The following is a 13872-nucleotide window of genomic DNA, read 5'->3' as shown; positions in this document are numbered from 1 at the left end:
CCCAGATACCGCTACTAAACAAACAGGAAATGCTCCCACATCGTTTTCAACAATTATACAGAAACCATTGACACAGACAGTAACGCCAGAAATAACAAGTTCAAAAAGTTCAAGGACAGGCAGCCATGGTGATGATGTCAAAAATATTGGTACTCACCAATTACCATCGAAAGATTTGGCAGGCGAGCTGGCGGAGGCTACATCGAAAGATCTTAGAGAACAAGGGTATTATCGGGATTCTTCTGGAAGATTCAATGGCGAAAGGAAGAAATCGGGAGTATGAGTGAGAGTGTTTAAATGCGGAATTAAATTATTTTAGGTGATATAGTGTCAAGTGAAAATAAAATGTAAGTTAAAAAATGTTGTATTTAGTTTTAGGAATATAACATTGGTATTAGAGTTCCATTAATTGTCTTAATATGTTTTATTTCATTTTCCAAGGTACCTGTCCGTAAAGTGATTAATTAAATGATCATATGTAGAGATCAAATTAATAGTTTGCTATTGAAATACGTATTTATTAATTTTGTATATTTTATGTAAATGTTCTTAATTTTGAGAAGTAATTCATTCATTTTACTTACGTAAAATTTATGTAAATGTTTAAATATTTTAAAAGAAAGATTTCCCCATGCCTTGCTCATTGTAATGACTCATTTCATACACCCATCTCACATTCATATGAATACTTAATTTAATTTAGAAATTTATTAGTAATAATAATTAAGGAATAATTATTTATAAATTGTCTCAAATTTTAATACAAACAATAATAAATACAAAATTAAATATATCAAAATTCACCTTATTACATATAAAACTCAAAAGTTATAAAGTAAACTAAAGTCAGTGATACAGTGTGCAGGGATGATTGTTGAAGAGTGAAGAGAGCAGAGGTTTAAAAGTTGAGAGGAGAGAGGGATATAGAAGAAGTGAAGCAAGATTATTATATTAAATAAATAAACTGGTTACATTTTATTCAGCAGTATTTGATTCAAAAGAAAGGTTAATTTATTAAATTCATATTATCACTGAAGTACAGAGAAGCAGAAGACAGACATTGGGTGAGAAAATTCCTTTTAAGTTTAACAGTGATCCATTGGAAGAACATAAAACCCAGGAACATTCGATTTGGCTAACAATTCAAAATTAATATAATTAAAATTTAACAAAATTATTTTTCAAATTACAATATCTTTTATTAAAAACAATACCTAATATTTCTATTTCATTAAGCCAGCACGACCACCCTGCCAGGAACTGTATTTAAAAGAAATTTACCATTATTGTATCCTCCATCTTGTTTCAAAATTCAAACTTGTATGTGAATTAATTTATCATCATTAAAGTTCACATTTGTATCATACTGAGTTATTTATTATTTCTAGCTATAATCATCAGAATACAAATTAAGTTTAACCATTTATTTAAAGTGTATAGTAGTAGTATATTACATCGTGAATGAAAATAAAGTGATGAAAATAATTTTGGGTGTGATGTTTAACTATAAAATTTGCTATTAAATCAACGAAATATAACTTGTAATATAGAATCAAATTTTATTCATGTTTAGTATTAAAAATGTTATGTGCTAAATCTGTATTACTGATCTTTGTTGTTATTTAAAATCAACTCAAAATAATTGGATTTTGCTAGAAATAAAATATGAGCTGGTTCATTTGAATGTGTTGTATTGTCGATCAAACCTACTATAATTAAATCCTCTCACAATGGCCCTAGCTTGAAATATATTTTAATTCACAGCCAAATCTTACTTGGTGAACCCCCAATCAAACTATGCATAGTAGAATCAAGCCACAACCTTACACCCTTTAGAAACCACCTACAAATTAGATATAATAGTAAAAAAACTGGGCTCATTTTAGGCATTTTTATTGGCATAGCTTTACTGATATGCTTTTAACTCCATATGCTTTTAGCTATAATTATAATCTTTTGTTTATTTATTCCTTATGACATCATCTTTCATGTCATGTAAGTACAAAATGTTTATAAAGTTTTCTACATTTTATTTTACTGTAGAAAAAACTATGAAAATTTATAAAAAATAAACAATTCTGACTGTTAGGAAAATATTAAGTTATAGTTAACTTCATTTGTTGTCTTGTTTTGTATCCTATAACTATTTTGCTGTATTATTTCCAAAGTTCAGTATATTTTAGTGAATTTTGACAGGTTTTAAAAACTGTTTTGAAACATTTATTTAGGAAGTAAAACCACAATCTAATGCTATAAAAAAACTATCTACTTTACCAAAATTATTATTTTTTCTTAATTATAGCTTGTTATTATGCTTTAAAATTTTGTTTTTGTTAAAAGATTGTATTACTTGTGGCTACAGAATATTTAGCCTCACATAGGAACACATTGTCAGCATTAAATCTAGATAACTAACATTTTAATTTACTTATTATTTATCAATATATTTTGTTTTCTGTAAAAACACCCATTCCAGTTTTTAACACTACAATAAAATACAACAAAATATTAAAATACCACCAATTCCAAATCCTTGCAATCATGTTAATAATTGTTATTGTTACCAAACAGTTTAGCATTGTCATGTTTTCATTCATGTGGTGTTGATTATCAGGTGTCTGTGTTTGATCTGGGAGTAAGCTGTGGCGTTCAGGGACACACGACTGCCAAGCAGGTGACTGTCAGGGGGTTCCCTCAACCTGTGGTGGAGACCAGGACTGGGGACCCTCACCCCACCACTGGCATACCTCCAGCAGTATTCACTGCCAAGGCAGTCTGGGATAACGACAAGCCTCCCAAGGTGACACAACATTCGAAAACTGGATTTGGTATAAATACTTTTCCAGGATATGAGAACATTTTGATGTTTATTTATTGAGTGACCACACGCACAATGAACAATTTGAAACTTAGACCCCTGCATTAGTTTAGAAAAACGTGTCTTTTTATACATTAATATAATTGTATTGTAATTGTAATATTACTAAAATAATAGACTTTATATGGAATTTTAAAAGATACAATATTATTTTATTGTTGTATACAACTCACTTGTATGTTAAAATGTTGTCCGATAAAAAATATAACCTGAACATATAAATGTTAAAAATATTTAACATTTTTGCATATGCGGTGCAGCAATAAAATAAAAAAAATATTTAGTTTGTTGAAAACTTGTTTGTTAAAGATAGTTGCTAGCCTAGACTTAAGGACATGCCACACTGCCTGCTTTGACTGGAGAGGTTGGTACAGAGCTAGCCCCACCTTCTTCCAAGGAAACATGACTGAGATTATTGCCCAAAATACTTCTTCGTGGATCTAGACAGGAGGCGAACTCTACCCCCAACCCTAACCTCCAGAATATTCTGTCAGTCCAGAAGCAGTGCAAAGGTCCTTTTAGGACTAAGTGTAATTTCTCAGCTTCCTGTCCAAAGAGAACAGAAAAAAACAAGAGTTATATGTAATATGAAAGAAGTGAGTACTTGCAGAATTTTTTGTCACTGGTTCAATCATAATTTTTTGTTTCGAGATTGAAGTGGTGATGGTCTAACGGTCTAAGACATCAGACATTGAAACTGAGCTAGAAATACCAGTTGTCCATGAGGATGGACAGAATCAGGCTTAAAAGATTATAGACCTCTCCTTTTTTAAAAGAAGAAAAAAGTCAATATGGGTTGACCAAGAAGGGTTATTTGTAATGTAAGAGAAATTGAGTAATTGTAAAATTTGTGGTTACTGTTTTAATCATAATTCTTCGTTTCCAGATTGATATAGACATGGGTCGACCAATAAGGATTATTTGTAATCTAGAAGAAGTTCAGTACTTGCAGAGGTTGCGATCACTGGTTTATTCATCATTCTTTGTTCCGTTTAACAGGTAAAATGAGTTGTAAATATAAAACTTTATTGTATAATAATATAATTTTTTTGGAAAGTAGATACTTTCATTGTAAATTTGAAAAGTTACAGTTCTCCATCCATCATTTTCATGTTCTTATGTTTGTGAGAGTAAAGTTTATACTAAATATGAACATTCAATATACATTTTCATTGCAGACATTCAGAAGAGAAGTTTGTAAAGGTGAAAGAATCTTCTTTGGATGAAGAAGAAAAAGATCATCATTTGCGCAAGATGCTGAAAAAATTCAGTAAATTTACACTGAGCACTCAACAGTTGGTCCTGGTAGTCAGTGCATCTGTTCAGAGTAAGTTCTTGTTCATTGTAATATGTTCTTAACATTACATTTTTTTATATTGAATGGCACAAAGAGAATTCTTTTGAGCAAGCATTTTCATACAGATGAAATGAAATAAAAAATATGCTTATTAAAGCAGTAAAGTTAAAAAAGGTTTAAATGTCTTCTCTGCCATTTACCTCTTAACAGGGACATAAGTCTAAGCAGTATTGGCAAGCCTGAGGAAGACACCTAAGACTGTTAACATTTTTCATTTCACTTAAAACATTAAAAAAAATTTATTTTGCTAATCTGAAATTGTTCGTGAATGAAGCACATGTCATGGCTACAATACGCAGGACATGGCAGGAGACAGTGTTTATAAGTAGATGTGTATAAGGAGGAAATAATTGTAGTAAAATATATGTATAAAAGATGGATTACCTTTGCAAACAAGTTGTAAATCCTAATCCTAAGTGCATTACAGCATTTATTGTCACTTTTTATTTGTTATATTGTTATCTATTTATTGTTATTCATTTACTATTTAATTTATATTGTTTATAATGTTTTAGATATGTTATATAAATTTAACTAAATGCTGCTAACACTATACAGGGTGTCAATTAAGTCTGGAACCTCTTTTTTAATTTTTAAACCACAATATAAAAAAATACCAAAGTTCACACGTGCTTACTGGTGATAGTAACGCATACATCTGCCCAATTACCAACCGGATAATCCCTTTGGGGGACGGTCCACAAGGAGTCAGACAAAATTCTTAAATAGCAGCATAGGTCAAGTTTGGTATCAAATTAAAGGTCTTACTTAGCAGAGTACAATGCTGCAAATCGGACTTCAAAAGGTGGATTCATTCAGTAGTTATAGCTATTTGAATTTTAAAACAATTGAACAATGTAAATTATTAAGTATTACAAGTAAACACCAATTTTTAAGTACCTGTGATCAAAGTAAGTGTTTAAAATGTTCGCCTCCCATCGTCTGGCAATGTCCTAGGCGGTTGTAAAAGCCATCCACTGCATTTTGAAGGTAGTCACGAGGAATATCTTGAGCTTCTTGGACTATGAGATTTCTTAGGTGCGCCAAATCTCGAGGCTTAGTACGATAAACTTTATCTTTAAGGTATCCCCAAAGAAAAAAAAATCCAGCGGAGATAAATCAGGGGAACGAGCAGGCCACTCTACTGCACCATGCCTTCCAATCCATCTGTGACGAAATATTGTAGACAAGTATTCTCTAACAAGGAGAGCAAAGTGTGGTGGCGCGTCATCTTGTTGGAAATAAATTCTTTGAAACTGTCGACCAAGAGCAGCTTGTAGTGTAGGAATTATCTCATTTTGAAGCATTGCTAGATACGAGTCACCATTTATATTACCATTGATAAATAATGGGCCCATAATTTGATTTCCTGTAATACCTGCCCAAACGTTAAGTTTCTGTGGATACTGTGTATGACTCTATCTGCCACTTTCACATTCTAACAGTAGTTGTGTTATTGGTAATAATTATTGATTCCTGGCTTCAATTACTACATTGTCCGATGATGGGAGGGGAACATTTTGAACACTTACTTTGATCACAGGTACTTAAAAATTGGTGTTTACTTGTAATACTTAATAATTTACATTGTTCAATTGTTTTAAAATTCAAATAGCTATAACTACTGAATGAATCCACCTTTTGAAGTCCGGTTTGCGGCATTGTACTCTGCTAAGTAAGACTTTTGATACCAAACTTGACCTATGCTGCTATTTAAGAATTTTGTCTGACTCCTTGTGGACCGTCCCCCAAAGGGATTATCCGGTCGGTAATTGGGCAGATGTGTGCGTTACTATCACCAGTAAGCATGTGTAAACTTTGGTATTTCTTTCTATTGTGGTTCAAAAATTAAAAAAGAGGTTCCAGACTTAATTGACACCCTGTATTTACTTTTTAATGAGCAAATTGTGGCATTATTCACATTTACCATGTATATATACAATTTACTTTTACTTATTTGGTATATTTCTAATCATTACACTGATAGGAGTAGGCCATTTAGTTAAAAGAAAAAGTAACGTTGTCCATTGCATTGTCGTAAGTGCTTAAAGACAATAAAAATTTCTTGATTAGTCAATAAGTGAATCAGATTAACATAGAGGTAGAAAAAGTAGTAAACAGAGGTTTGATTAACTCTGTTCCAATACCACATCTGCTATATAACTTTTCAAAAGTATTCTGAGATCTATTGTCACCCATATCACTTTCCAAAAATGAATTATTACATTTATTTTAGTGCTACTATAGTTTTTATTTCATTCTAAGAAAGAAAATAAGATATATGATATATATTCATGTAGAATTATATTAGTAAAACTATCAAACCAAATTCATACAAATTCACACTATTTTAATTATTTATGTTTGTAATCTATTTTGTTTTGTAACTTTGGTACAAATTCATGTATATATATATATATATATATATATATATATATATATATATATATATATATATATGAAGTATTTTCCTAAAACTAGTTCACCCTAAATGGCTATATCACATTTATATTTCACAATAACTTTATTTCAAAACATGATGGAATTATAAACAAATTTTTAATAATACAATATATATATAATGGGAGTGCCAATGGCCAAGTGTTGATCTATTATGGCCGAATTTGGATCTGAGTTAGAGAAAGCACATAACTCTGTTTTACCAGTACTAATAGGTAATAAGAATGAACATATTCATAAAACTAAAGTTAATGCTTATGTATATGTACAGAATTTTCAAAGAAATACTTTTATCATGAGGGGACACTGACCTATATTATCACTAAAATAAAATTCACTTTTTTAAATCACTACAGTACTTTCTCATGCATGCTGCATGTCTGAAGGAAAAAGTAAAATTAATCAGAAAAGAATGTTGGACCAAGAACTGGGACCAACCTTTTATTGTAACTGGCTACTTGTGTTTAAGTGAAGCTATGCTTCAGGTGATGCTGAGCTATGCTTGAGTATTGGCAGTTGTACTGGTCAAGTTTCCAGTACTCTCTCCTTGCAGCAAGCTTTCACTGGGGTTCTCACTCTGGACACAATAACTGTCTCCACACGCAAGGTACCTTTGTAGTCATGGTTCTCAATTAGCTAATAGAGATTAGCATCCTGTGTATAATTCGATATGATAACTAATGACTTAACCTTTCCAGCGTTATTGACGCGGATCCACGGTGGGCCACTACAAGCTCAAAACGTTATTGCCGTGGATCCGCGTTTTTGCATTCTTTATTTTCTTACTGCTATGTTAGTTGAATATTTTGCTGCTAGATGGTTCTAGTAGTCATGCGACATACAGACGGGTTGCCCTGCCTCGAATTCTATTACAATGGGAGTGGCAGTGGCTTCTAATTGGCCAAACACTGTCTAGCGGGCGTGGCCCGCGCCTTTCACAAAGTCATTGACAGGAGCTCCCGTCAAGGCAAATAGCCAGTTAGTTAGTGAGAAGCGTCGGTACACGCACATGTATTTCGGTTATCGCTAATTTTCTGTTGTGTCCTATTCTTTTTAAAGTAAATTATTCATATTATATACAGCAGTGTCCAGTGTTCATTTAATGTTTTTTTTACCATTATTCGTGTGAATGGCGAGTCCAGACGATTCGGAATTTGAAGATTTGGTAATTCTGAGCAATTACTTGGTCAACCCCAAACTTTTTCATATTTTACTATGGTCATAAGGATGTTATCAGAAAGCAAGAAACATAATTCAAGCCCCGCAAGGCCGTCCTACAGGTTGCCGAGCGATAAGAAGGTTCAAAGTCCACGCGATAACAGTGGCTTGCGGGAGACGCGCGGAATGCCAGTTGTGACAGCCCGCCACCAAATAAACACTCTTTGTCTACTTTTGTATTTTTCTAATTTTATTAGTTTGTAATATAGTATATGTTTATCTGTAAAACTGTGTTTCATTCCCCTATTTACTGAATAAATGATAAAAAAATTAGTGACAACTACAATGCTATTCTATGATATTCTCAAAAGTTAAAAATTAGCCTAGGAAATCCAAAAAGGGCTAAACAAATTTTATTTACCGTTAAATAACTCTATTTTGACATACAGAAACGAAAATAAATTTAACTTTACACATTGGAAATTTAAAAAAATTGTAACTTAATCAAGGATCAGGTCCAATTTTTCAAGACGCTTAAAGGGTTAATATTTAATTTATTTGAGTAAAAATTTATAAATTTTACAATACTGTGTGTTACATTGCACAACATTTTGCTTTTTAATGTTTTATTCATAAATATTACATTAGAATAAATAATCATGGTCAGTAGTATCAGGATTGATTCAGAGACAGAATAGGAAACTTGCTCCTATTTTACAAAACAATTGGTAAATTTAGTCTGTGATGAAACATGTTTTTTAGATTTTACTCTTCCTTATTTTTGTAGAAGATAATTCAAACTTTGAAAAGTTGTAAGTAATGTTACATAAGGATATAATTCACCATGTTCAGTTGTTCGTAGAGGTAAGTAATAATTCAATCTTAGATGCAGAACAATATGGATTTAGAATAAACAAATCAGCAGTCAATGCAGTCTCAATCCTAGTGGAACTTGTGGTCGATGGGTTGGATAAGAGAGAACACGTGCTTAGCATATTTCGTGACCTCTCTAAAGCCTTTGACTGCGTGCCCAGCAACATTATTGCACCAGTTAGAGAAATTTAACATTTGCGGTCTGTTGCACAAATGAATCTCTTCATGTCTTAAAAACAGGGTTCAGTGTGTACAAATCGAGAATGTCTTGTCTGGCAAAATATATGTATCCCAAGGTGTCCCCCAGGGATAGATTCTTGGCTCAACGGACTGTAGTTATCTATCCAGCATGGTAAAGTAATTCATTACGCTGATGACATGACTATTTGTGTAAAGAACAAATCAGCAAACTGAATTAGAAATCAAATCATTTGTTGATTTAAATGAATGCATCCAACATTTCAATACAACAAGGTTGCAAGCAAACAATTCAAAATCAGACTTAATCAAATTTTACCTTCTGCAATGTAATGAACAAAAAAAGTAAATGTGATTATGGGTGATAAACTCATAGAGGAAAAAAATTTCACAAAGTTTCTTGGAATACACCTCGATGGAGGGTTGTCTTGGAACGATCACATTGACAGCGTTTGCTCTAGAGTTTAACTCAGGCATTTATGCTTTGCGTAACCAAGCACAATTATTCTGCTCCATGGAAGTCTTAAAAATAGCCTATTTTGTCTAGGTTTATACTCATCTGGAGTTTGGCATAAGACTTTGAGGTAGCTGTTCTAAATACAAGCTGGAAAGGGTATTTAGACTTAAAAAAAGAACTGTCTGAACTATATTGAAATTGAAATTGAAAATCGTGTAGAAAAACATTCAGGGAGCTTATGTTATTGGCTTTACCTTGCTTCTATATTTTTGAGGTTGCTCTGTACTGCAGGTCAAAGTGTGCTTTGACTCAAGGCAGGGATGTTCAGTCTTATGAAATTAGAGGCAGGGACAACTATAGAACTCAACATAGAAGTGCAGTCTTCAAAAGACTCCCTTTACAAGTTAGTGTCAAAGTAATGAATTGTCCTCCCGGATTGCATAAAAAACTAAAATTAGAACCTTTTCAAAACTTGTTTAGCCCTACAGCTGGCATGAAGAGAATTTTTGTTGCCAAAGGTCCGTCTGAATTAGCAACGATGAATATTCGTCACCAAAGTAGACATGTACAGTTATTTAAATTTTATTTATTAAAGGTCATATAAATGATTTTTATTTTATATGTTCTGGCAGAGCATTAACTATGTAAGCTTTTAAGTAAGTATAGTAAAGATTTATTGTCCTTATTTCAATTATTGTACAACATTGGAAATCCTTCTCAACGAATGTTGTTGCACCATCTATTTTTTTGTTTTAAAACTGTAAAGTACCGGATTTTGTGTTTGGAGTTACGGATCCAGTAGTATTTGTGGAAAAATATATTTTATAGTGTTTTAGTTTTGTTATTTCTATCGTTTAGCTTTCTTAGGTTATGGTTTCAGTTGTTTTGTTATGGGTGAAAGCTTCAGAGACCAATCATGTGATCTTAGAGAGCTTGTTTTGGATCATCCTACTTCTAGTGATGACAAAGTTTATTCTGACATTGAGGTAAACCTAACAGATTGTGTAGCAGATGAGATATCCTAGTAAGTGTTCTCTCACAGTTGCGTGTTCTGCTCATGAACTCGTGAAACTCCCCAACTCAAACTGACGCTTGTGTGCCGTATGTGAGGAAAATGTCGAAAGAGAAAACCAATTTCTTTTGCCTTGGATGTAATTGTGGAGTTCACCGTAAGTCCTACCATCAGCTCAAACAATATGCCAGGCCAGTTTCTTAGGGAGGCCACAAACGCAGAGTGGAATTCAGTAACTCTTAGTGAAAGATGAAACTTTATGTATATTGTACATATGTAAATATGGTAGGATTCAAATTTAGTATTTCATTTTATTTTTATCTTAACTAACATACTTATATAAGTATAAATGCATTCATTTGATTATGTTTATCCATGAAAGATATTATTTTGTTAGAGATCAACCAAAAAAAAATATTTAAAAAACCAGTAACTGCGTATGCTTTTTCATACAAAGCCATATAAAAAAAGTTTTGAGGTAAAAGTTAGGATAACTATATTTTTTGGAATTGGCACAAAATTTAGAATAAGTTATACATTTACAGTTTTAATGTAAAACTTATTGTTAAGCAATTACACAAAGGAATATTTACAACAATAATTGTAACAAAATATTTTTTGAACAACTTTGTTAAAAAATTATTTACAGGGAAACTAACAAGAATTTATACAAATAAATTGATATATATTTTTACATTTTGACTGACAGTTTTGAAATGGGATTATTATACATTATAAAAAACCTCTGTGTGGCTGTTCAAATAGAGCCACCAGTACAGAGTGACACCATTGCCAGTTGTAGAGTTAAAACACCTTTTGTTGTCAAGTGTATTTTACACAGTTAGAGGAGTTTTTCCAATGCTGCTGGGATAATCAGTAACTAACCCCCACCCCCATAGAATAGAATAATGTTTATTGTCATTTTACAAAATGCATTGACAAAGTCATAAATACACCTAAGTGGCATAGTCAAAAGAGATATTACTCTAATATATAAAAATACTGTACATATATTTTAGGTTTGATGTTAAATAAAACATAATTCCAGTATACAGATGAAAGCTTTAAACCACTAGATTAACAAATTGGAATATGCAATTGGACAATCTAGAAATATATATCATTAATACTAAAAAACTCTGAAAGTTCATAAAATGGGTTCTGTATTAACCATTTATATGCTTAGTTTTAGAAATATTTACAGAATACTTATTAACTAGACCTATTAATTTGTTGTAAATCTTTTGGGAAATTAAAATATGACTTTGTTGGGTTTTGCTTAGCCTACAATGTTGCATTACAATATTATTTTTATTTCTGGTATTATGGCTATGTAGATCTCTGCTAAAAGTTTGAGATTGAATATATTCCATAATGTATAATACTGAGTCAAATATAATATATAGGTTAATAACAGTTTGCAATTCTAGTTTTATGAAAAGTGGTTTGCAATGGTCCAATGGTTGTGCTTGTGCTATTACCCTAACTGCCTAACTGGAGTTTGTCTTAAGGTGAATAAAATATTTTGGGTTTTTAATTCATTTAATAAAAAGCCATTTGACCTGAATCACAATGAAGCTTCTTCGACTGTTTCATTCACAAGGTCTTTTAATGCTGCAAAGTCTGTATGACTATTTAAGAAGGTTGTGTCATCTGCATATAACAGAGATTTGGCCTTAACAGCAGTAGGAAGATCATTTATGTGTAGTAGGAATAAAAGGGGGCCCAAGACTGAACCCTGGGGCACTCCACTCTCAACCACTAACTCATTGGACCAGCTTCCATTAATAAGAACTTTTTGTCTCTGATTTGTTAAGTATTCTTGAAAAAACTTAGCAGAAATACCAGTAATGCCATAATAGTTAAGTTTCAATATTAGTTCATTATGTTCAACACAGTCAAATGCCTTGCTCAAGTCACAGAGAGTGACTTGAGCAAAGGATCCATCCTCAAAAACATCAAGGACTTCTCTAATTAATGTGTCAACAACATCAATGGTACATTAATTTCTCCTAAAGCCAAACTGTGATGAATTAAGATAGTTATTATTTTCTAGATAGGCAACAAGTTGATCATGTACTAAGATTTCTATAATTTTTGACGGTACCGGTACAATTGATATAGGGCGATAGCTTTCAGGTAGATCTCTAGGCCCTTTCTTAAAAATTGGACACAATCTTGACAGTTTCAATTCCTTAGGGAACATCAGTTTCAATCCCTTCATTCAAACATTTATTAATACATACAGTTAAAGGCTTCAAAAATGTATGACAAATTTTCTTAAACAAATTATTAGACAAATTAAAAATATCTTTGCTTTCTGAGTTTTTAAGTCTTTTGACAGCTTTAGTGACATCTTCAGTTGAGACTTCTGTAAAAGTAAAATCTTTTCTTTCAATATGGTGATTTATAATAAAGCTCATACTATCAATATTAGGCCTTTCAGTACTATCCTTTATTTGCTTAACTGAACTAATAAAAAAGTTGTTGAACTGATCTGGGGTGATATTTATGTCTGGTTGAGATGGAGAGTTGTTTGTATTTTTTTTTTATTAAGTTCCAAGCAGTCTTACATTTGTTTTTACTATTTTCTATTTTCGCTGCATTATGTGCCAATTTTGCATCCTCTATTGACTTTTTATAAATTCCTTTGAGATCAGCGTAGTGTGTGTGAAGCCTATCACAGGCAGAATTTTTTACTAATTTGTGCAGGTACAAAAGCCTCTCTTTCATTTGCGCCAGTTCCTTTGTATACCATTCATTATTATTTTTTTCATCTTGGTCTCCAAGAAATTTTGTTTCTTTAATTTGGAAAAAAATTCCATTTTATTAATTATGACTGAAAAAAACACTTGAAAAAAGGTTTGTGCGCACAATACTTTTTTATTATAAAGTAAGATACTCCAATCGTGTGACAATAGGCTATTGATCAGTTCATCAGTAGATGACTGTGGGAAACTGATTATGAAAGGCATTATTTGTTGGTTGTTTTCATTTAAATTTCAGAAAGTTTTTGAGGGTGTATAATTTTGTATGTTTAAAATAAGGCCATTATGGTCTGAGAAAGGAAAATTAAAGATGTTACATGAGATAAATTTGTCTGGACAACTTAAAAAAATATTATCAAGACAATGATTTCCCCGTGTAGGTTTGTCATTGACACAGAAATAATTATGTTGCCTTAAAATATTTAAAAATTCGCTTGACGTTTTCCTGCACGTTGTTATGTCAAAGTTGGCATTCATGTCACCCCCAATTACGACTGAATATCCACGGTAAGAGGAAATGAAAGTTAATATATCATCTAGGGCTTCCAAGAAGTTCTTAGGGTCACCTGCAGGGGAGTGATAAATTGAAACTGCTATAACTTTAAGACTATCCACAACCGCCACAGATGCTTCAAAGTTTACTTCTGAACAAAAACGAGACATATCAATTTTTTTGGAGTTTATTTTTTTGTTAATGAGAACAGAGGTTCC

General features: G+C 31.9%; 1 protein-coding gene across 2 annotated transcripts in view; it reads left to right on the top strand.

Moving 5' to 3' along the window:
• LOC124354569 (vacuolar protein sorting-associated protein 13B) overlaps positions 1 to 13872 on the top strand; it is a 143586-nt gene that overhangs the window by 73327 nt on the left and 56387 nt on the right. For both annotated transcript variants that reach the window (XM_046805123.1, XM_046805124.1), the window contains exons 31-34: positions 2615 to 2800; positions 3765 to 3877; positions 4057 to 4205; positions 7181 to 7302. In XM_046805123.1, coding sequence (XP_046661079.1) covers positions 2615 to 2800; positions 3765 to 3877; positions 4057 to 4205; positions 7181 to 7302 — 570 coding nt within the window. The remainder of the gene's footprint in view (positions 1 to 2614; positions 2801 to 3764; positions 3878 to 4056; positions 4206 to 7180; positions 7303 to 13872) is intronic.

Source organism: Homalodisca vitripennis, chromosome 2, assembly GCF_021130785.1.
Source record: "Homalodisca vitripennis isolate AUS2020 chromosome 2, UT_GWSS_2.1, whole genome shotgun sequence".
In the NCBI taxonomy this organism is placed as follows: Eukaryota; Metazoa; Arthropoda; class Insecta; order Hemiptera; family Cicadellidae; genus Homalodisca; species Homalodisca vitripennis.
This window is presented reverse-complemented; position numbering and strand designations above follow the sequence as displayed.